The 22707-nt window shown below is 42.1% G+C and overlaps 1 protein-coding gene across 2 annotated transcripts in view; it reads right to left on the bottom strand.

Moving 5' to 3' along the window:
- Positions 1-1055: 1055 nt before the first annotated feature.
- The window catches only part of LOC124787669 (ecdysone receptor), a 162814-nt gene continuing 141162 nt past the window's right edge, over positions 1056-22707 (bottom strand). For both annotated transcript variants that reach the window (XM_047254485.1, XM_047254486.1), the window contains exons 2-8: positions 8881-9051; positions 5356-5496; positions 4778-4905; positions 4413-4544; positions 3532-3684; positions 3175-3397; positions 1056-1991 (exon numbers count right to left, since the gene is read on the bottom strand). In XM_047254485.1, coding sequence (XP_047110441.1) covers positions 1747-1991; positions 3175-3397; positions 3532-3684; positions 4413-4544; positions 4778-4905; positions 5356-5496; positions 8881-9051 — 1193 coding nt within the window. In that variant the 3' untranslated portion in view covers positions 1056-1746. The remainder of the gene's footprint in view (positions 1992-3174; positions 3398-3531; positions 3685-4412; positions 4545-4777; positions 4906-5355; positions 5497-8880; positions 9052-22707) is intronic.

A 22707-nucleotide genomic window follows, 5' to 3' on the forward strand; every position in this document is an offset into this window, starting at 1 on the left:
AATTTTAATTCTTGTATAAATAATTCTCTGACAAAACAATTAACAAATAATCATTTCCATAACAGTAAGCAATATTTTTTCCAATCACATTAACAGCTACAATCCTAATATATTATATATAGATTCTAGATTTAAACACACTATATCTCATGTTAAGTCCACAAAGATCCTTCCCAATACCTTTACTTACTACAAAACAAGAGTTATTTTTCACAGCCTTCATTTTGGTGGTGTTTTTCATGTTCACGGGAAGATGAATAACATGTTTTCTACTAATGCCTGTGAAAAATGCTTCTTCAATCTTCCGTTCTTTTGCACCTCCGAATTAAACCATTTAGTCAATCACTATCACAACCATTAAAGTATTTTTCATATTAACATTAAGACAGTAGGAACAGTACACAAACAAGTTATACACTAACAATTAGTATCAGACATAAGATAACATGGCTCTCAGTGTAACATTTAAGTGAAACAGACAATAGATACACATTTGATCTACATAAGCACATTTGAAACATCACTACATTAGCTTACTTTGAAGTACAATTTCACGAGCTGTCATCAGAAGGGTACTGATACTATCTTAGTTGGGGTTTTTAAAATAAGTTCTGTTTAACTCCAGCACACATAATACAGACATTTACAGCACTACAACATTTTTTACTCAACTTTTTAAAAGGGTGAAGCTAAAGAACCTGAAGACGCAATCAATTAATGGCCTTACATCATTTGCCTCTTCTTTCATTTTTACAGTTAAATGAGAAGTATTCCTACTTGAAAAGTAATTTTGAAATTTGTTATTTCATTCACACCAAGCAGTGAACAAAAACTGACTGTCACTAGTGGCACGTAAGAAAGATGTAGATTACACGATTAAAATAAAAGAATAGGATGATTCCATCCAATGTAATGCCCAGATATCAAACTGCCTGTGACCAATTTACAGATACTTGCTCACACGTCCCTTAGTACTCAGTACTTTTGGACAATTACTATAGTGATTCAACTTACATATGACTTATTTATAAAACATAATTTCAGTCAAAGAATAGTGAATCTCTTAAAACTTTATTGCACCATATCTACAACTTCTGTAATTACAAAAATGTGTTTAGAAAGAAAACAGTTTTTCTTTCTTATCAGAGAAAGGGGAAGGTTACTAAAATCAGTCAAATTCATTTCCAGTTGCTTAATAACTGTGTTTTATGCATATATCAGTGAAGGCAGATTTGTTCCCCACCGAAGATGGTGGTCCCCACATATTCCTCACAAATTTCAGTCACTTCATCAGAGAGAGCCATTCTTTTCTAAAATTGGGCCAAACATTATGACAAAATTTTTTGTTACAAAAATAATGGGTCTTCAAATTATGAATCACAATTTAATGTCACAATAAAATGGAAATAGCCCATAGCAGCAGACACTGATATCCATTGCTGAACTGGTGGTGTCTTCCACTGTTTCTTGTCTGTAGCAATCCTGTAACTATTTTGTTAAACTACTACTTTTTACTGTTGCTGAATCATAGTATTGACACTGCAATAACTAAAAAAGGTTCTTTTAAATAGAATCTGTAGAGACTTAAAATATAAAATGCTGCATTCACTGGGGATTTATTGAAGGTATGAAACTGTATGCTGCCTTCCCCTTCGATATATGCAATAAAAACAAATGAATATGAAAAACAGTCAATTTCAGTATTGTAAGGACTAGTACTTCAGGACCTGCTGAACACACTGCCATCTATGGGATCACATCCCATATCTCAGCAAGGAACGGTGGCAGCTTCTTGTTCTTCAGTTTGAGAGAGAAGCACATTTCTGAGTTCTGGTTTCCTAGAGTACGCAGTTCGGTAAGAACTGACAACAGCTTTGCAAAAATCGTTCCAGATTTGGGACGCCGCCTGTTGTCCACGTATGCTTTGAGAGCTTCCAGGTAAATTTCTTGTATCTTCTCTACTTTCCATCCTTCAACAAGTGATGGGCGCTCTGAAAACAGTTAAAACTTAAGTTAACTGTGTGTCCAATAAATATGTCAGGCTACATAAAATAAAAAAAGGCTTAAAACCAATATTTCGCTACTGCTTAAAGTAGCTATCTACCTCAGTATTAAAATTTTTAACTATTATGTCAAAGTAAAATGCACTATTACCCATTAGTAAACTCCTGGTTTGTCAAATTCTCCAATTATTACTATACCTGCCCTTTTTCTTCATCTCAGGAGACCTCACATGAGGAAAAGTTACAGTATACAGAATTCTGAATATTTTAGCCAAGCACAAGGTCCACTGTTGGATCAGACATTTTTTTATTTGTATATTTATAAGAACTTTTGTTTCTATTATAGCAATATGCCATTAAGCACATAGCCAATTTAGAGGTGGATATCAGTTTTGAATGTATGAAATATTTAAGCAATTTTCTGCTATGTTTCTATTCCACAAGATGTAAGAACAGCCCCTTTTCCTGTTGGCAACACAACATGGATGCAATGGAGTTTATCCCCTTTACATCAGCCCATTCCCCGTAACACTCATAATGCTGGATGCGATACCTGTCAAAAGGTAGTAATCAAACACTGTGCAGGTACTACAATAATGATACACATATTTTATTGAAATAATCACTTTATGACAATATAATGTGATTGGATAGATAAAAAAGTCTACTCGCACCACCGCTTGGTGAGTAGATTATTTTATCTATCCAATCACATATTTTACTGAATATTAGACTAGCTATCAGTATTCTCAGGACACCATAATCAGTGATAGTTACTGGTAAGCAAATTAATTTCATACCGCAAGCTACATAATATAACCCAACTTATTACTCATCCTACTAGAAGAGAATAAGATGAAGCTGAATCATTTAGTACCATGAACTTGAATGTAAAGTTGTCTTCATCCCAAAGGGTGGCATGGTTCTATTGGAGGTGGTATGTCCTTCCAAACTGACTTAACCAGACACTTAAAGGACCACCTTCAGTTTCACACAAACTCCAAACTGAAATGAACTTGGCTTTTTATAGATCCACAAAGAACTGGCAGAGGGGAAAAATTCTAGGATGGACAGTTGACTGAACCATGGACTCTTATGTTTGTAAATTAACATATAAGCCACTAAGCCACCGAGCCGTACCCCATTAACACAGTTCCTGCTAACGACATACCTGAAAATATAACTATTGCAGTCAGAAGGGCATATTCCGCATTATCAACCTTCATTGCATACATCTGTCTGCAGAACCGCAACATATCTTCTATCGTTTCCCCCATACCAGCCAGGTTGTAAGAATCCTTGGTGTAAGGCTGATTGTTGGCAAAAAGTATAGAGTCTGAGTTTACATCATAGCGTCGTGCCATGCGAAACATCATTACTTCACTTGAACATGCCTACAAAGAAAAAGAAAAAGTTAATCAAGAGAAGAAAAACACAAGTGTAAAGAGAATCACAACTAACTGTAGATTTATACAAATATTCTTTCTTGAAAAAACCATATTCTCAGGAATGATGCAATGGTCCTTACCTTTAGTAGTGCTATCTGATCTTCCCTCAGCAGTTTATCGAATCCTGGTAACCGCTTGGCGAATTCAACAATTAGTTGAACAGTTAATATTGTGATCTCAGTGATGTGTCGAAACCTCACGTCACTCTGATCCTCTCCTTCCGTTGGCTGACTCTGCGTAACATGAAAATACAGTTTTAGAAACAATCAGCTGTTACAGATGATTCAATTAAAATAAGACAGAGAATGATTACAATTGTGGGTGGTTCACATCACTACTTTGAATTATCTGTAGCTGAGATTGACAGATTCTGGCCTTTTTGGTAGAAACTTAGTAGATCATCCAGTTTCAGAATGTCCATTATACAACTGAACCAGACAGTCAGAAACCATTTTCTCAATAGTGAAAATACATAGTTTGGAACATTACATACAATACAACTGAAATAATCATAAAATTTGTAAAGTCACATGCAGATAGAATTCAATGGTAAAGCTTGCAAACATTCAGCAGATAAAGTGATTCTCTCACAGTCAGACTTTCAATTATTTTCACAATAAATTCCATACTCAAAAATGTGACAGCTGTCTGATGGTTATGTCGCTAAGGGATCTCAACAAAGCAAGTATCAGTTAAACTCCACCTTAGGTTATCAAGGTATTTTCCAACCCAATTAATTAGCCAAATACAGAAATTATTAAAGAGTGATTACTGATGATCATCAATCAGCAACATGATGTTACTTTAGAATGACTTTGGTTGTAATATTACGTGTAAAATATTCTTGTGTGAAACACTGCTAAAGAGATCATAGTGTACAGTCAACAAATTTCAGCATAAAATACTTCAATACTATGAAGTACTACATAATATTTGCGTAAATTTCTAATGTGACATTTACCGTAACTCGTCTCAAATCTTCCTCAGAAGGAGACTCATATTCATTCTGGAAGTACACAAGCCTATGTATAAGCTCCTCTTGTTCAGGGCTCACAGGTTTTATTCCATTTGACAACGGTCTTTCTGGTTCCACCTGAAAATATAAATTGTAAAGAAAAATTATACATTTGTTCATCAGCTGCATACACAGTAAATTACAGTACAGTATTTGGTTTAAATCACAGGTGTTTCTATATAACCTTATTTTATACAGAAATGGCAGGAAACAATACACATATCTGTGATGTAGTTTTTACTGTATCACATCCCACAATCATTGCATTAAACACTGCTACAGTGATTAATTATCAAATCTTGCTTGCTTACCTTGGCATCTATGTCTTTCAACATCATCACTTCTGGTGAACCATTCGTAGTAGAATTAGGTTTATCTTTATCTTTCTGTGCCTTTTTCTCTTTTCTTTTCACTGCACATTGGTATTCAGGTACTACACCTGTGACAAAAAAAGAAAGCAAAACTTATTAATTTGAGATCAAATGAATTTATTTTCTATTCCACTTAAACAATAATGATGTTCTTTATCTCATTAACGTTGCTTCTCATTTACTGTAATAACTTCAAAGCAAAAATCAACAAGGCTTTCACTGCCATTTTACGGCAAACTGCTCTGTAAGATATTCTGACTGGTTGTTTTGGATTAATCTACCCAATAAATGTAGATTCTTAAAAACAGTCTGTATCTCAATACTGCCTCAGTTGTTATTTACAATTACTATCAAATAAGTGACATTATTTTTACAGGAATTGGAAATAAATACTGTCCTACAGTTATCTTCAGACTGATTGGTGAACTACTGTACATTTGATTACTGGTGCGGCAACTAAGAATGGCTAACATCATTTTACATCCAACTGAAATCTCAAGCAAGTGTGTGATACATACACTCTGGCCTCATGCCCACAGTGAGGCACTTCTTCAGTCTGCACTCCTGGCACTTTCTCCTCATATACATGTCAATTTCACAGTTATTGCCATATTTGCACTGGTACACGGCATTTTTTGTTATGCTCCTCCTGAAGAAGCCTGAAATCAAACATAAGAATATTACTATATCAGACATGGATAAGAATAGGATATTTTTTTTTCTGACCAAGATCAGATGCTAACTAATTAGTTGAAGGCTCACAAAATACTAATGACACTTATGTCACAATATCATTCTTAGTGTAGTGATGGGAGAAGTTAGCACTGTCAAAGCCTCCAAAGTTATTCTTTGATAATTCTGATAGAAAAATGAAACAGAAACATTCAGAGCAGTAAAGTGAAAATGAATCAGAGTATAAATGGAAAAATTTTATTTCATCGAAACTCTGAAACTTTATTTTATTTTATTTATTTATTTATTTTTTTTTGGGGGGGGGGGGGGGGGGTTGCTTCTATTATATTAAATAATACATTAACTTCAGACGAATACAACACTGATATTTTGAAGCAACCTTTAAAACTATCCTTTAAAATCTTAACCATAGACAATAACTTCGTTGTACCTATTTCATCCATTCAAACAACAAGCACGTAATACACTATATACAATTATTAGAGGACTATTTTACCAAACATAATATTCTTAAGTTGCCACAGGAGTATGTCATGCAACTCCCACAACACCTGATTCTTACTACCATTTGATATCTTCAGGTGGAAATTGCTAGTGACTGCTTGGAAATAGCAACAGTTATGAGAGACTAAAACAATACTGGAGACAAACATTCAGCCATTGTCAATACCCAAGACACCTGTTTAGATTTAAACATTGAAATGGCAAACATATCCATGGCAAAAAAAAGAAGAAGAATGAAAGCAGGAGTTGAAGCTCTTGCAACAGTTGCTAAATACAAATAAGTAAATACAGATGTACATCAGGGAAATATATGTTGGCTCTGCACTCTGAAACCATTAGACACATGAAGCAGGCTACCCATTCATGGCAGAAAATGAATGTCTGATGGCACAATGAGATGTTCTCAAGACGACAACATATGCACGGCCCTAGAATAGGAATACTATATCTCTGCCAAACAGTACAAACAAACACATACAGCATAAATAACTGTTAGGCTTAACACTATCTTTCTCAGCCAATAGATACACAAACTGAGCTAACAGATTTGATATAAGAATACAAATAAGTAGATAAAATTAATATCTGTCAACTGAATCAATTCGTTTGATGTCAACATTAATAATAATAAAACAGCTTCAAAGAAACTGAAGTCCAATGATCTTCACAGAGCTAAGTTGCCATTGGCAAGTGAAACTTTCATCATCCCAGTCACAGCTGGTGCCCTGGGATGAATGCAGTACAGTCCAGCAAATCAGTACCAGCCCTTCAACATGGAATGTTGTTCATAAACTGATTCTTCATGACCACCCAATTACCCATCTAAAAGATAGCCTAGGTATGGGACATCTCCTGGAAGTGGATTAGTTCCAGTGTTTGCAATACCCTATACATAAAGAGACTTTCAGAAAAGTGGATGCTCAAATGTTTGTACAATGAATAAAAGAAGGCACAAACTGAGACACCTAGGGCTTATTGAACTAATTTTAATACTATAAACGGCTATTTGGCTACATTACTGACTTGAGAGTGAAACCTGGTTTCACAATTATTATACAGAAACTAGAGTACTGTCGAAGGAATGGCAATGGTGTGACTCCGCACCACCAAAGATGTTAGACATCCAAAAATTGACCAAACAAGCCATGGTGTCCATTTGCTGGAACAAACTGGGGTGTGGTATAACCAGAGAACATTGCACCAACTCCCTCGACTAGATGAGAGAGGTAGTTAAGGTGAAACATCAATGGAAGTTCCTAAAAGGATGCTTTCGATGCAAGACAATGCACCTTCACACAGAACCCATATTATAGACAACCACCTCCCTCTATGCACCTGGACTGGCCTCTTTTGGACTACAATCTGTTTCCTAACACAAAGAAACACCTGAATCGTCATCACTGCATTGAAAGTGGAGATATGAAACAAGCTGCTGAATGGACTAGAAAGGCTGCAACAACAACGTAAAATGTGCATTAACATGAATGAGTGTGCTGAACAAATATTTACGGTCAGAACTCAATATTCTGCACAAAGTCTGGAACTTTTCAGCCCCTGTCCTGTATACAAGGTTATGAAATGTAATCATAACAATACAAATGATTGATACTACCACACAATGAATTAGACAGACAGAAATGACTGACAGAAATGGAAGGTGCTACACTATGAACACATAACTGAACAGTAGCAAACTGGCAGTCAAGTATTTCCTTGCCTGTGGGATACATTGATTAAAATTTCATTCTTATGAGAGCTTATTTTTTATTTTCAATACAGACAAACCCACTCCTGCAGACAAAAAAGTGAGTACCTGACGGGTGTTGGGTGTATCCAACACTAGCGAAACTTTCCAGGTAAAGTTAACCTGCCTGTGTGACTTATCACCTTCTGTAGGACTTTCAGAAAAGCCGAATCTTTGTGATGTGGTACATGGGAGCATTATACTGTCAGGTCATACATACAGTTGCCTGTAGTGCAATAGCTGCAGAACAAATGGTAACAAGATGGATTCAGGGTCCTTCCAAAAGGACTACATCACGAAAGATTTGTAGGTTGTTCGACTGGGTCCGATGAATACACACATGACTATAGCTGAAATCTGGACAAGGTTACAGATAGAATGTCACCACTAACCACTGGGAACAGGTTACCGAAAGCCGGATTGTGATCTCGAGTTGCAACATGTAATTTATTGTAATCCACAAACAAGAAAGATACATATACTGTAGGGCCAGAGTTACTTGGCATTCAGGTAGCATTCGGCGAGGTCGACGCCGTGTCCTTAGACGAGCTGGATAATGTTCACAGTAACCACAGTTCTCAAGAATCACTGCTATTATGTATGACAGCAGGGCCGATTTGACAATTATCGAAGGGAAGCTGAATGATCACCAGTAAATGCCAAGAATGGTAAATCCGGTTTTCAAACCCTTCCCGACCAGGGTAGCAAATAGCATACTCCGGCAGGATTGTGACAAATTCCACCACAGACGCCTCGAGGAACGCTCGGACCCTCAGACAGCCTGCCCCTCCCCGAGTCTGTCGTACAGAGCGTGCCTGGGATGTAGATGTGTGTGTTTTGGGTAAGGCAAGAAATTCCTTAAGGTTATATTTGGAGGCTGACTGCTTCCATGTTACAACAAATAAAGAGGTGTATTTGTGTCCACGGCGGTCACTACTCATCCTGATGTTTATGATGGTTATCAGTTCCAAATGGAATGAAAATTTAATAACTTTATATCCATTAAGAGATGAACGTCTCCAACAAATTTTGACAAATATGGGGCTGACGCTTCACGGTGTAACACTTTGCATTTCCAAATGTCACTCCAGATGGTAGGTACCTTTACAGCCCTCGCAGGTGAGCGCGTTGTAGTGGTAGCCGGAGGCGCGGTCTCCGCACACGAGGCACAGCTCCTCCTGCTGGCGGGGCGCGGTGCCCTTCTTCTTCTTGGCGTCGCAGCTGTCCGCGCTGTAGCCGTTCAGACTGCTCAGAGGCGAAAGGTCCTCCCGGCCTGTCAACACCAAAACCAGTCACGTTTCAATGCAAATGTCACCTGCGGTTTTTTATTGTTTTTGATGAAACACTGTCGAGCTTCCAGCCACATCACGTCGTTAAATATACACGAGCTTTCAGAGGAGTGCTACTCGGGCGTCGACAATTGTGGACGACAATGACCGAAGAGAACTCTTCCGAAAGCTCGTGGATATTTAACCATTTGACGTGGCTGGTTATTTAGTTCATATCGGCTTGAGACCATGCGTTCGTACATATATGGTCGTTTGGATTGGGCCGCACAGTATGACAATTAGCGTCCGTATACAGTTCAGTACGATAGCACTGCAGAAAAAGTAATTAATTAATTCTAGAAGTAAAAGACGAGTTGCGATGGTAATAAAAATTTTGAAGGTAAGATGTACATTGAAATCTTTATAAACCTGTACAAAAGATAAAGGAAACCGTATCTCCTGCTATAACATCCAGCTTGCTTAATCCGTAAAACTATGAGAATGACTTCAGAAGAAAATTTAGCAAACTATCGTTGTCTAAAAAATACGGCAAATCAACTGCGAAATTGTACATGTAGACCCATGTTGCGTAAAATTACACACTATTGCTTTTTTACCCTCCTTCAAATTTCCCCATAATGCTCCCTTTGAAAGATATCCGAATCTATTTTTACATACATACTCCAAAAACCACAGTATGGTGCATGACGGAGGATACCTCGTTAAATATGCGCGAGCTCTCACACGGAGAGGGAGAAAGAAACGAGTCTTTATATGCCTCTGTACGAGCCCTATCTTCTTTTATCCTATTTTCATATGTATGTCAGCAGCAGTGGAACAGATTTGCAGTCAACTACAAATGGCGGTTCTCTAAATTTTGTCAATAGTGTTCAGGGAAAAGAATGTCGTCTTCCCTCCAGGGATTCCCAAGGAGTACACGAAGCATCTCTGTAACACTCGTGTGATGATCAAATCTACGGTGACAAATCTAGCAGAAAGTTTCTGCTTCTGATTTCGTTCGATACCTTCGTTTAATCCAACGGTGTGAGAGGAGAGGAGGGGGCGGCAGCGGCGGGTGGCAGGAGGAGAGTGGACCTCAAACATTCAAGAATAGATTGCAAAAATGTTCTCCTTTACGTAAGAACCACACTTTCCCAAAATTCGCACAAAAAACCAAAGCAGAATATTCGCCTGCCCTACTACCATCCTTACTTGGTCGTTCCATTTCATGTAGCTTTGCAGTGATGTATCTACAAGTTTAATCGACATGACTGGGTCACGCAGTACACTGCTAATGCTGTATTCGAACATTACCGGACTGTTTCTCCTACTCATCAGCCAGATAATTTAAAGATGTGAAGTATCTTGATTTCTAAAAATGATGTTCTAATGCAACAGAACGAAATTAATTGCAAAAAATGGTTCAAATGGCTCTGAGCACTATGGGACTTATCTGCTGTGGTCATCAGTCCCCTAGAACTTAGAACTACTTAAACCTAACTAACCTAAGGACATTACACACATCCATGCCCGAGGCAGGATTCGAACCTGCGACCGTAGCGGTCACGCGGTTCCAGACTGTAGCGCCTTTAACCGCACGGCCACTCCGGCCGGCGAAATTAATTGCACTTTGAGGCCGATTATGAACGACGTGCTTCTTCTTCTTCTTCTTCACTTCCCAAGATTCGGGATTTCAGTTCTCGAAAGCAGTAATGATATTGTGTGAAGTATTGCACTGCTACGATTATCCGTAGTAAAGAGCTTTGAGTGCTGTCGAGACTGAAAGTGGGGCAAACAAAAGACAGAGGCCCGAAGTTTTCCGACTAGTAGTGATTACACCGATTCAGAACCACAAGTGCGTTTTTGCATCAAAATCATCATCTACATTAAGATCTTACGATGAATGACGCTTTCTCAACTGCCATACTAGACCGTATTTAGTCAACTGGCGAATGTAGCTCTACAGTGTATCTCATATTTGCATTGACTGAGAAGAGTTGTCCTCCTGAGGGATATCGTGCCAAATTCTGTCCAATGGGCGCATTAGCTCGTCAGGATCTCGAGCTGGGGAGAGGTACGACTACCTTGGTGGCCAAGGTGGAATTTGGCAAGCATAAAGACTAAAAACTCTCGCTGTGTGCGGGCGGGCATTATCTCGCTGAAATGTAAGCCCAGGATGGCACAGAATATCTCCGACGTACAGCTGTGCCGTAAGAGTCCCGCGGATGACAACCCAAGGGGGGTCCTGCTACGAAATGAAATGGCATCACAGGCCACCACTCCTGGTTGTCGGGTGGGTGACAGTCCGGTTCGTATCCCACTGCTGTCCGGGAGTCTCTAGACACGGTTTCGCTGGTCGTCGGAGCTCAGTTCGAAGCGGAGCTCATCACTGAAGACAATTCTACTCCAGTCAACGGAATTACAGGGCGAAGACGTGTCTGGATACGCCCCGGACAGCGGTGGAATACCAATATGATAATGTCGCTCGCCATACGCCCTCACAACCGAGAGTGATGGTCTGGGGAGCCATTTATTGTAGCAGAACCCCCTAGGTTGTCATCTGCGTCACCCTCACAGCACAGCGGTACGTCGACGATATTCTACGCCTAGTTTTGTTGCCCTTCATGACAAACCATCTAGGGCTTAAATTTCAGCAAAATAATGCCCGACCGCATATGGCGGGAGTTTCTACTGCTTGTCTCCGTGCTTGTCAAACCCTCCCTTGACCAACAAGGTCGTCGGATCTCTCCCCAACTGAAAACGTTTGAGCATTACGGTCAGGGCCCTCCTACCTGGTTGGGATTTTGACGACCGAAAGTGCCTACTGGATAGAATTTGGCACTCAGGAGGGCGTCCAACAACTCTGTCAGTCAATGCATAAGGGGCAGAGGTGGATCAACGAGTTATTGACTTGCTCAGTTTATGAAGCTTTTTCTGTCGAATAAGCCAACCAATTTTTCTGAAATTTTAATCATTATTTTGTCTGTACCTGTACAGTACACGTACCGGTTCCGGTTTCTGTCCCATTCGAATAATTCCTTCGTGGTGGTCTTCTTTTTTTTCTTGGACTGTATTCAATAACATTTTCGCGCCACTTATATTTTCTCGCGTATTTTAACCATTTTCATTACATAAAGAGGAAGATATCACGCGTTTTGATATTACATAAAAGTATGGTCTCCAGCCCTAACACAGCACGTCGAAGAGCCCTCCAGCTGGAGTGGGAATCCACGCGTAAATAGGCAGTGTCGAATCAGGAGGCGCTTTACAAGCATTTCTCCTCTTCTCGCGTGCACTTGGACTAGAACTCACGCAAAACAATAAAAAGTATCCTCCGGTACAAACAGTCTGTAATTTTTTTAATTCTGTACCACTTTCAAGACTCTTAGTTTGCATTCTACTTTTATAGCTAAAATTCTGAAAGCTGTAAAAATACAAACGTGTTAACTAAAATGTGTTTTGAGGCCCAAGAGTGCCCCCCTCCCCTGTCTCACTCTTCGTTATGTGCCTGGCTTTTGCCAAAGTCGACAGTGGAAACTTGGCAATCACGGCAGGAGTAGCACAGAACGGCAAAACCAGAGAGAGAGAGAGAGAGAGAGAGAGAGAGAGAGACCAGTTAGGGCGACAGCAGGCAGCGCTCCTTCCGCCATAGCAGCTTGGGTCGCGTCTCAGGCGTGGCTGGTCCGCAGCCTTGCCACAGCTGGCGGCAGATGTGGCGCCATCTGTCACTCGCAGGACAACGGCCCTATAGTTCACAGCCCCCACCGCCGGGGATCGAACTGCGCCACGCCACGCCGCGCCGCATGCAACCCGACACTATGTAAAGCCTGTTCCTCGCACAGTGTTTGACTATAACAGGAGCAGGGGGTGCAAACTATCCGTGCGGGCGCTTACTGTGCACCCTAGGCTGAATTAGCTCGTCAGTAGCAACTCCGTGACAGGAAACTGAAGACCGCTTGTGCCGAAACTATCTGATTTACTTTTGTAAGACACTGATTTCCACCGCGCTTTCTTAGCTACTACGTTTTCGGCTCATGAGGCTGGCTAACTCAATGATTTAGTAGCTCTACAGTAAATTTCATATTTGCGGTGAGACAGCTGAAGGAATACCACTACAAAGATCCACTAGACTGATGGTCTGCCAAGATGGAGAAAAAGTGTGCGACACTGTATGCAGAAGTAAAGTTTTGGTGGTACTAAGAAGGAAATAGGTAGAGAAGCACACAGTATTGAGGATAAAATAGTTGTACCACTAAAGCGTAAATTGTATGAGTATGGGGGTGTGAGGAGGGAATCGAAAAGTCACCCAAGCGTTGGCGGACAGTTGTAAATATTGAAGGAAAATATATTGCTCATGACTAAAGTCTCTTATGTGCAAAAATACTCCATACACCCTGTTCTAGCCCCGCCCTATAAAGTATAGTATGGGCGCCCCTGCTCAGTGACATCCAAAATACTTAAAATATAATTTCAAATCTTCGCAAAACTTTTTCTCGCTTACATGCTTCACGTAAAATATTTAACACAATAACTCATTTATGAAGTAATGAGAGCGCTGAAACTGTTTTCTACTTGAGCGTTCGATTCTTTAAAGAATCAAATTAGTGCGGTGCTGAAATCACAGCACTCCATCATGTGAAATGCTGACGTTGAGATGCTTAGTACCTACACTACCGCGCTTTTACTGTCGTCAATCAGGCTGGCCTTTAAGCCCCTTTTACACGACCGACTTTCTTCTCTGAATTAACTACTCACTTACTTGAAACTTCCTGGCAGATTAAAACTGTGTGCCGGACCGAGACTCGAACTCGGGACCTTTGCCTATCGCGGGCAAGTGCTCTACCAACTGAGCTACCCAAGCACGACTCACGCCCCGTCCTCACAGCTTTACTTCTGCCAGTACCACGTCTCATACCTTCCAAACTTTACAGAAGCTCTCCTGCGAACCTTGCAGAACTAGCACTCCTGAAAGAAAGGATATTGCGGAGACATGGCTTAGCCATAGCCTGGGGGATGTTTCTAGAATGAAATTTTCACTCTACAGCGGAGTGTGCGCTGATATGAAACTTCCTGACAGATTAAAACTGTGTGCCGGACCGAGACTTGAACTAGGGACCTTTGCAAAGGTCCCTAGTTCGAGTCTCGGTCCGGCACACAGTTTTAATCTGTCAGGAAGTTTCATATCAGCGCACACTCCGCTGTAGAGTGAAAATTTCATTCTACTCACTTACTTGTCAAAGTCTACTGCAGCGCCTCTGGCGTTTTATTCCTGCATTGAGTTTCGTCTGGCTCGAGTGGTAATTTTCGTCTTCGTGTCATCACAAAAACTGAGTGTCTTGTGAAAGCTGCCTGCTGCGCAATTTGGCATCTTAACGGTGAAAGTGAGGTTGCGAGGGACTGTCATCGAAAATTATTTTTCTCGTCAAATAATTCTGATGTTTTCACGGTTGAAATAATTTATATTAAAAAATTGTATCTATTTTGCGTTCTTATTTCTGCTAGTGTAACTTTTTCTCTGTAAAACGTAAACAGCTTTGCAGGTTTCGGATTTTTCGTGTATCTTGCAAGAGAATATTGGCAGGGAAAAATACCAGGACCCTGCTTAACTTTTCAGTGTGTCATCAACACAAAGAAGACAACAGAATAAAGATTAAGGAGACACGAAACCACAAAACCCATTTCTGTAACAGGAGTGAGCTCGACCAGAATACGCTAACTTTCCATTTTAGCAGACGCCAAGGAAGTCCCTTGTTTCTGCGCACGCGCAATGTGCAGCACACTCCGAAATCTAAACTCTATACGCGGCACACACTACAGATCATTGACGTCACAATTTAGAGGTCGCTGACGTCATTGATAGAATCGCGTCGTGGTTGGTTGCTGATTTACGCGGAGGGTGCACGCAGTCTGAGTAGTCTATTTTCGATTAGAAAGACGCTCGTGTAAAACGGACTTGAAAGGCGCCTGTGCTCCAGAAGCACGTGGCTGTTGTACGGCGCAGGTAGCAGGCGGCTGTGGCTGTTGCGGCGGCGGCGGCCAGGCCCGGCGTAGGGGGCAGTGTGCGGCCTTGACTCGTTCCGCGCTCGCCGCTCTCCTCGCTCAGGCGCGCAGCGCAGCGCCGGTTCGCACTGGCGAGTGGCGACAGCTCGGCTCGCACGCGGGCCGCCGTCGCGACAGTTCCGGCGCGGATGTGCTCCGCAGGCGCCCAGCCCGCAACAGCCTGGGCGCTCGTTTGCTCGCCCTCTACTGCTGACCACTGTTCGGTGGGTGCGCACTGCTGACGTGTACTTCACTTTTATTTGCAAATTCCGCATTTTCCAAAATTATCTATACGAGTTGCGGGTACTGAAAGCGCAGCGCACGATCGTCTACAACGGGCGTGCAGAACGTTCGGTGACCCGCGCGATTCACTTCAACTTCGCGCGCAGCCACGTTACGTGGCGCTGTAGCAGGGCTCCTGGCGCATGAAGTAAAACTGTAGCATCCGTGACAATGTTGATGGGGTAAGGCAACCATATGAATGGCATCCCGTTCTCGACACACCACGCCACCAAATTGTGCCTGGAAACAGCATTTTTGAGAGTACATTCGTTTTATGTACATCCGATCTTCAAATGTTTACATCTACTTGAAGTTTTAAACATGGCTGCGTGGTCAGCGACCGTTAACAAAGCAAAATCAAAGCAACAACACCCCTCGGTCGCAAAATTAGTCTGATGCTACCTGTGGCTTGACATGTGTGAGCAGCCCATAGTGGCTTGCCTTCCATGTATTCCGTTTTAAAATTTTGTGACTAAAGCTTTATCGCTTGATATTTATTTTGTACGTGACATGCCACTTTGAATGTTTTACTTCTGATGAAGGCACTCATAGTAGTGCCGAAACCAGGCCAAAGGACTTAAGTTTTGCGACCGAGGGCTGTTGTTGCTTTGATTTTGCTTACATTTACTTACGTGTCGGGAACATTGTTCCTTTACTTACAATGTTTTACAATAGCTGTCTTAAAAGCTTCCGCTGCAAAATTCTGCAACGGCGTTAGTAAAGAAACAGTGTTCACGACACGTACACAAATATAAACATCTGAAGATGGGATGCCGGGTACCTTGAAATGTCATCATGGAAAAATAAACACCTATAAAAGCAACCGGTTGCAGCCAATTCATTATAAATTACCTTCAAATTCAACGGTTGCAGTGACGAAGAGAAAACAAAATACAGCAAAGAGACTGGCAATTCTAGTAGACAATCGATTCGGAGTAACTTTCCGACTTTTGGTCACAAGCACGTCATTCCAGTGTTCGCAGTTTAGTGTGTTAATATCCATAAATACTATTAGCAGATAGACAGATATCCAGGGACCACAGGCCCTGTACATCACGCGCTGCTTCCACAAACTGCCTCCACTCCTTCCTGTTTTGTGCCCGGTTCCTCCAGGTGTCTTCAATCCCCAGGTCTGTTAGGTCCTTCGCCAGGTCGTCCATCCAGCGCAGTCTTAGCCGTCCAACTTTGGTGTTTGGTTTCCCCTCTAGTGCCATTTTCGCCTGTCTTCCATCTGGCATGCGGGCTACATACCCCACCCATTATATTCCCTTGCTCTTTATCTTCTGTAGGATAGTTGGTTGTCGCATCAGAAGGTTTATTTCCTTGTTTTTCCACCTCCTCCATTCTCCGTTATCTAAAACTGGTTCCCCCATCTTCTTCATTACTCTTCTTTTAAATATGAATAAAAAAAAGTTCAAATGTGTGTGAAATCTTATGGGACTTAACTGCTAAGAGCATCAATCCCTAAGCTTACATACTACTTAACCTAAATTATCCTAAGGACAAGCCGGACGCGGTGGCCGAGCGGTTCTAGGGGCTTCAGTCCGGAACCACGCGGGTCCTACGGTCGCAGGTTCGAATCCTGCCTCGGGCATGGATGTGTGTGAAGTCCATAGGTTGGTTAGGTTTAAGTAGTTCTAAGTCTAGGGGACTGATGACCTCAGATGTTAAGTCCCATAGTGCTTAGAGCCATTTGAACCTAAGGACAAACACACACACCCATGCCCGAGGGAGGACTCGAACCTCCGCCGGGACCAGCCAAATATTAATAGTTCTTCCTTTTCTCACTTCGCCATGCTCCATGTTTCTGAACCGTACATTACTGCTGGGCATATAACTGTGTTGTAGATTTTCATGTTAGTGTTCACTGAGATCGATTTAGAGCCAAGCGCCTCTCTGAGCAAATGCATGCATTTCATTCCCACTGCTATTATTTCCTTGGTGTCCATTTTTATGTTGTTGTCCGTGGTAAACCAAGATCCCAAGTATTTGAAATGGTGTACTCTCTTGAACCTCTTGCTCTCTATCTCAAGAAAATCTTCCTCCTCTTGTCTTCTTCCTGGGGTCAGTTGCCTTGTCCCAAGTCTGGATAAAGGAGGAGGGTTGAGCATTGGGCAAACTACCCAATCCCGTAAAAAAAAAAATTTTTACGAAACGCAAACTACTTGCTCCTGACATGGATGCATACAGTATTAGCAGCCATTTTTTTTAAATATCTGTACAAAAATGCTTTTGATCACTGATCGCGAAATATCCGAAAATGCATCACGGTACTATTCGAGCTCTCTCTCTCTCTCTCTCTCTCTCTCTCTCTCTCTCTCTCTCTCTCTCTCTCTCACACACACACACACACCACACACACACACACACACACACACACACACACACACACATACGAATTTCTTATGCCCTGATCGGCCAAAGTACAACGAGCACGTGCTTAATAGCGGATTACCCTACCTCTGACGCGTATTACACAGGACTGTTTCAGGAACAGTTTTCCACGAAAGCAACTTATCATTTGACGCCCACCCCCTTTCCATTTTTGCTTCGTACACTTTGACCCGTGTCAGTTTTGGCTACTAATTGTAATGCTAACTGTGTAAAAATCTTGCACTTGTACGACACTCGAGCCCTTTTCAACTCTGCTCCCCAAGCGACCGCCACCTTAAAAACCAACTGTGATAGTCCTGTATAGAAATCTTAAGGCAGCTGCAGTGCCTCTAGCGTCCCCCCACCCCCACCCCACCCTAACCATTAGCCTATCAACTTCGTGCTTAGGCCTTAAAGCGGCCGTGGCAATACAGTGGCGATTCTGCCTGGTGTAGTATTGACAAGTCCTTAGCAGGTTTCCGGAGGTATGAGACACCAGACGTCTACGCAAAGGTCACACAGTTCTAATAAATTATGGGCTAATTGTTTGTGGGAGCTGAAACCCTACAGCGTCCCAGCTTTGTTCAACCGGGTTCAGATCAAGCAGATTTGGTGAGCTAGACATCAACCCGAGTTCACTTTAATGCTCCTTAAACCAATGTACAACGATTTTGGCGTTTTCACAAGGGCTCGTTTCCTGCTAGAAGATACAACCGCCGCCGGGGGAAGACATTCAGAATGAAGACAAAGTTCACGTAGTCCACAGCCGTCGTGGCGCCTTCCACTGTTATCACATGTCTCACGGAAGCACAGGCGACTGTCCCACACAGCATAACGCTGCTCACGCTTGCCTGCAACCGCGGCGAGTTGCATGTCTCCAGCAGTTCACCTGGATGACAACGTATCCGGACACGAGAACCGATTTGGTGTAATACGAAACGCGATTCATCCGACGAGGAGATACGTACCGTTGATCCGTAGTCCAATCTCAATGATGCCGTACCCACTGCAATCGCAGTTGATGATAACGCTGGAACGGTGTGCTCCGGCATTATACTCATCTATCAGCTTTGGCACTGATCGCCGCCTATCCCGCTTTACAAGCTGGCAACCCTCCAACGTACACGTGATGTGATGAGACGTGGCCGCCAAACACCTTATCCCCTGTAAGTAGTTCAATCGTCTTTCAACTACGTACCATAGATGCTGACGACAATAGAATCCGAATAGCAAACCTGCTTCCCCGTTGCCGAGATCGTCGTTCGCAGACGGGTCTATACAATCCACCCTTTGCCAAAGTCGCTTACGTTTCTGGATCCCCCCACCTATTTGCGACTCGGATCGTTGCTGGAATGATTCTTGCGGTGGGCAGTGGTCATAACGTTTCGGGTCGTCAGGGTAAGTGTGCTCTGTTCAAAGTCCCACGAGTCACTACTTGGTGAAAAGTTTTGGCTGGTTTGAAGACTGCAGTACTTTACTAGCATAGTCCTGTTAGAAGTGCTATGCCTCGCCTTGCTTTCCTCCACATTCTCAACTGACTTATCCAGCGAATATTCACATCTTAATGTGGAATCCAAGTCACGGTTCAGCTTGCCATTTTCACATTGACAAATTATTGCCAGTGGTGAAAAAAGCACGAATCACGCACAAAATGACAGGAGCGACTGGGATCAGAACCCTGAGATTTCTGAATTTGCCGTCTGACACTTACTCATTAAATTCATCTTTGGAGCGAGTCTGGCTTCTTATATGCAGAAAAACAAGTATGTTAACTTGGCCGTGGGCGGTGGGAGGGGTGAGCTGACTCATTCGAAAGTCAAACTAGAATAGTATGATCTGTATATAATCTGAGGATGAAGTATTGTTCACAAGTTGCGTTTCATGAATTGAAAATGTAAATATATACACGAGTGAATAGCTACGGTTACCTTTTCGTATGTATCACCAGATCGTCACGGATACAGCCTACAAACAGCATGGTTCTCTTTTTTGAAATGGAACTAAGTCACAGTAACTGTGTAAAACGTGCAACAGTATAACGGTTGATGGCCAGAGACATGGTACCACCACGGCTCTTATTGCTTGATTTGTAAGTATTTTTATTTACTGCATTTCACGACACGACTGGTCAATTTAGGCCTCACTGGCCAGTCTCAAGCTCTGTAGGAATCAAAGCAGACATCGTCGGCAAAGAAGAAATCTCATTTCTCCCTAGACGCATGAATGCACGCTGAAAGTTTGTGTTACCAGGTCACTTCCAAATAAAACAACAGCGGTCTGCTACTATGCACTGTGGCGGTCTGCTACTATGCACTATTTGATAGCATCCCGACAATACAAAAGCAAGAGTTTTAATTAGCAGTTATTGTCACGGAAATATGCTGCAACCGACCTGCTTCCGGATTTTGATGATTTCCTATTCATTTTTTATGTCTCTAATTCCAGAGGTAAGCGTAGCAGAAAATTTAAAACAACGGAAACTCCCACGGTACGAAAGGAACATTTCCAGTGTCGCAGTAGGGCTTCATCGAATGCACAGAACACGTTCTCTTGTGACAGCTCTGAATTTAAACGAACAATGTTTGTGTTTTTGACCTCTTACATGCATTGCAAAGTTTTGCTTCACTTCCATTGACAAGTTTTGTTTCGTTCACGTTTTGACGTAACACATTATCCCGTGATTTAACGGAACATTTACTTACATATATATTTCCGACGTGTCTTTCTGACGTCGTTATTACAGTCAAGCACTTGAAATCTGCGAATTTGGTTTGCAACCCTATTCAGACAGGAAATATACCACTATTATTCCTCCTGCAGGCTCACTTCATCTCTTAAGAGCGGACGCCACACAACACAACATTACATACCACTATCTACAGAACACTGTCTCGGGAAGGGAGTGTATGATTATTGCGAAAAGGTGTCGAAATAATAAGTTGTATCCAGGATTTGAAATTCCTCCCGCCGATCTTTGGCGCCACTGGATGACAAATTTAAAACGTAAGGAAGAAATTTTAATAACAGAAAAATTCTTTCATATTGAATACATAACGCTGAACAGTTGTTTTGAGGTGCAAAATGATGTACAACATCCCGAAGAGATCGTCCGAGGCAAGAAGTCAATGTAAGACCGCCTACGGTCGAATACGCTATGTTCATCACTCTTCTCTGCAGCCTAGGATGATGCTAGACCGCTGCGATAAATGGAAGTTCACCTCTCAGCGTCTCCAAGGAGTTGTAGGTTTGTGAGATTTGAAAAAAAGAGTCGACCATAGCGCCTTCGTTGTTATAGACTCTGGTCGCATGTCGGTTCAAAAAATGGCTCTGGGCACTATGGGACTTAACATCTTACGTCATCAGTCCCCTAGAACTTAGAACTACTTAAACCTAACTAACCTAAGCACATCACACACATCCATGCCCGAGGCAGGATTCGAACCTGCGACCGTAACAGTCACGCGGTTCCGGACTGAAGCATGTGGGTTCAAAATCCAGTTCCGTGATTCAGATCCGCGTTTTACGTAGCTTCCCTTGGCCACGCGAGACGACTGCTCCGACGATTCTTATGAGAAGGCCGTAGTCAAACTCACTCGACTATCCTTGCTGAACGGAGGTACTGTTCAGTCTTCAATGACCTTGGCGGGGAGTGGATGCTAACAACTCACAAAAAAGAGAAGTTTGTTCAGCCTCGTGCGGTTGGTTGCGGTACGACTTGAATAAGGAAGCAGAGATGCCGTGATTCGTGTACCGGCTATAACTGCTCAAGGGCAACAACATACTAAGCATAAGTTACCCTTGAACTGTCCTGGGGCAGCAGTCGTGTTGTAGGAATGCCCACGGACCAAACCCTTGAAGCGGTGGTAAAAGGCTATGGTACAGCAATAACTTGCAGAATTTCCTACATTCAGTTGACGATTAGGTAGACGAAAACACAGCCACTAAATCATTTGAACTTGGCTGCATCCGAAACTATTCACTGAGTCAGTAGTGGACTGAACTTCGTAAAGAACCTTCCTGACTGATAAAACTTTGTACCAGAGCGTAATCCGAACACGCACATTTGCCTGCGAAGGAAAGCAGTCTGTGTTCCAACATACAGTGTTAATCCATCGACAACCGTACGGATGACAGTTCGCCCGTAATGTCGAGTTTTCAGTTCTACAAAACTCACTTTCAATTAGAACTTGCTACAGAAATGGAAGTGACTGCAACTGAAGGCAGACTGTGCTATGACAAGTGGTTTCACTTGTATCCGCCTGTAGATATATTAGTTAGTCACTAAAGGCTAAGTCACGTAAGCACCTCCTTGGGACGTAGTGACGAAATGTTGCAGACGTAAAAACAAAAGAAACTAACGTACTGAAAAACTAGATCTCCGAAAAGTCGCTCTTTTGATGATTAGCACCACCTGTGACTCTGCACGAAACGTTACACAACAATGCGACATTGAGATAACAACCGCTAATGTGGCGCCGTGCTGAACAGCTGGTGGCAGTGGAGACCAGCTCAGAAGGGCAGCCATGATGACACTGTCATGCGTCACGCTATGACTTCACATGGCCCGGCCACTGGTCTATGAAGCACAGTAACGTTCGTCACTATCTTTTGCGACTATAACGCGACTTCCCTGCCCTGTCGTTGTTTAATTTCGTTGAATCCAGTCTACGGTAGCAGTCAGGGAAGACCTGGACAGTAGTAACGGATCATAATACGTGAAAAGCGGGAAAAATTATAGAATACATGAAAGTATTCTATTTTAAATTTGAGAATGGTGTCAGGTAAGGATGCTTGTTATATCCATTTTTGTCCTGTTTAAACGGAGAACACGATAACTCGTTGGTCATCAAAAACATGGGGTGCGATAACACAGCGTTACAAGTTAGTCGTAAGAAGGTTTGAGATAGTTTAAAACTTGTGAGTGTGATTCAGTAAAATCATGTACCGCTTTCCTGTGTGTTTCTACA

The sequence above is a fragment of the Schistocerca piceifrons genome, chromosome 3 (assembly GCF_021461385.2).
Source record: "Schistocerca piceifrons isolate TAMUIC-IGC-003096 chromosome 3, iqSchPice1.1, whole genome shotgun sequence".
NCBI lineage: Eukaryota > Metazoa > Arthropoda > Insecta > Orthoptera > Acrididae > Schistocerca > Schistocerca piceifrons.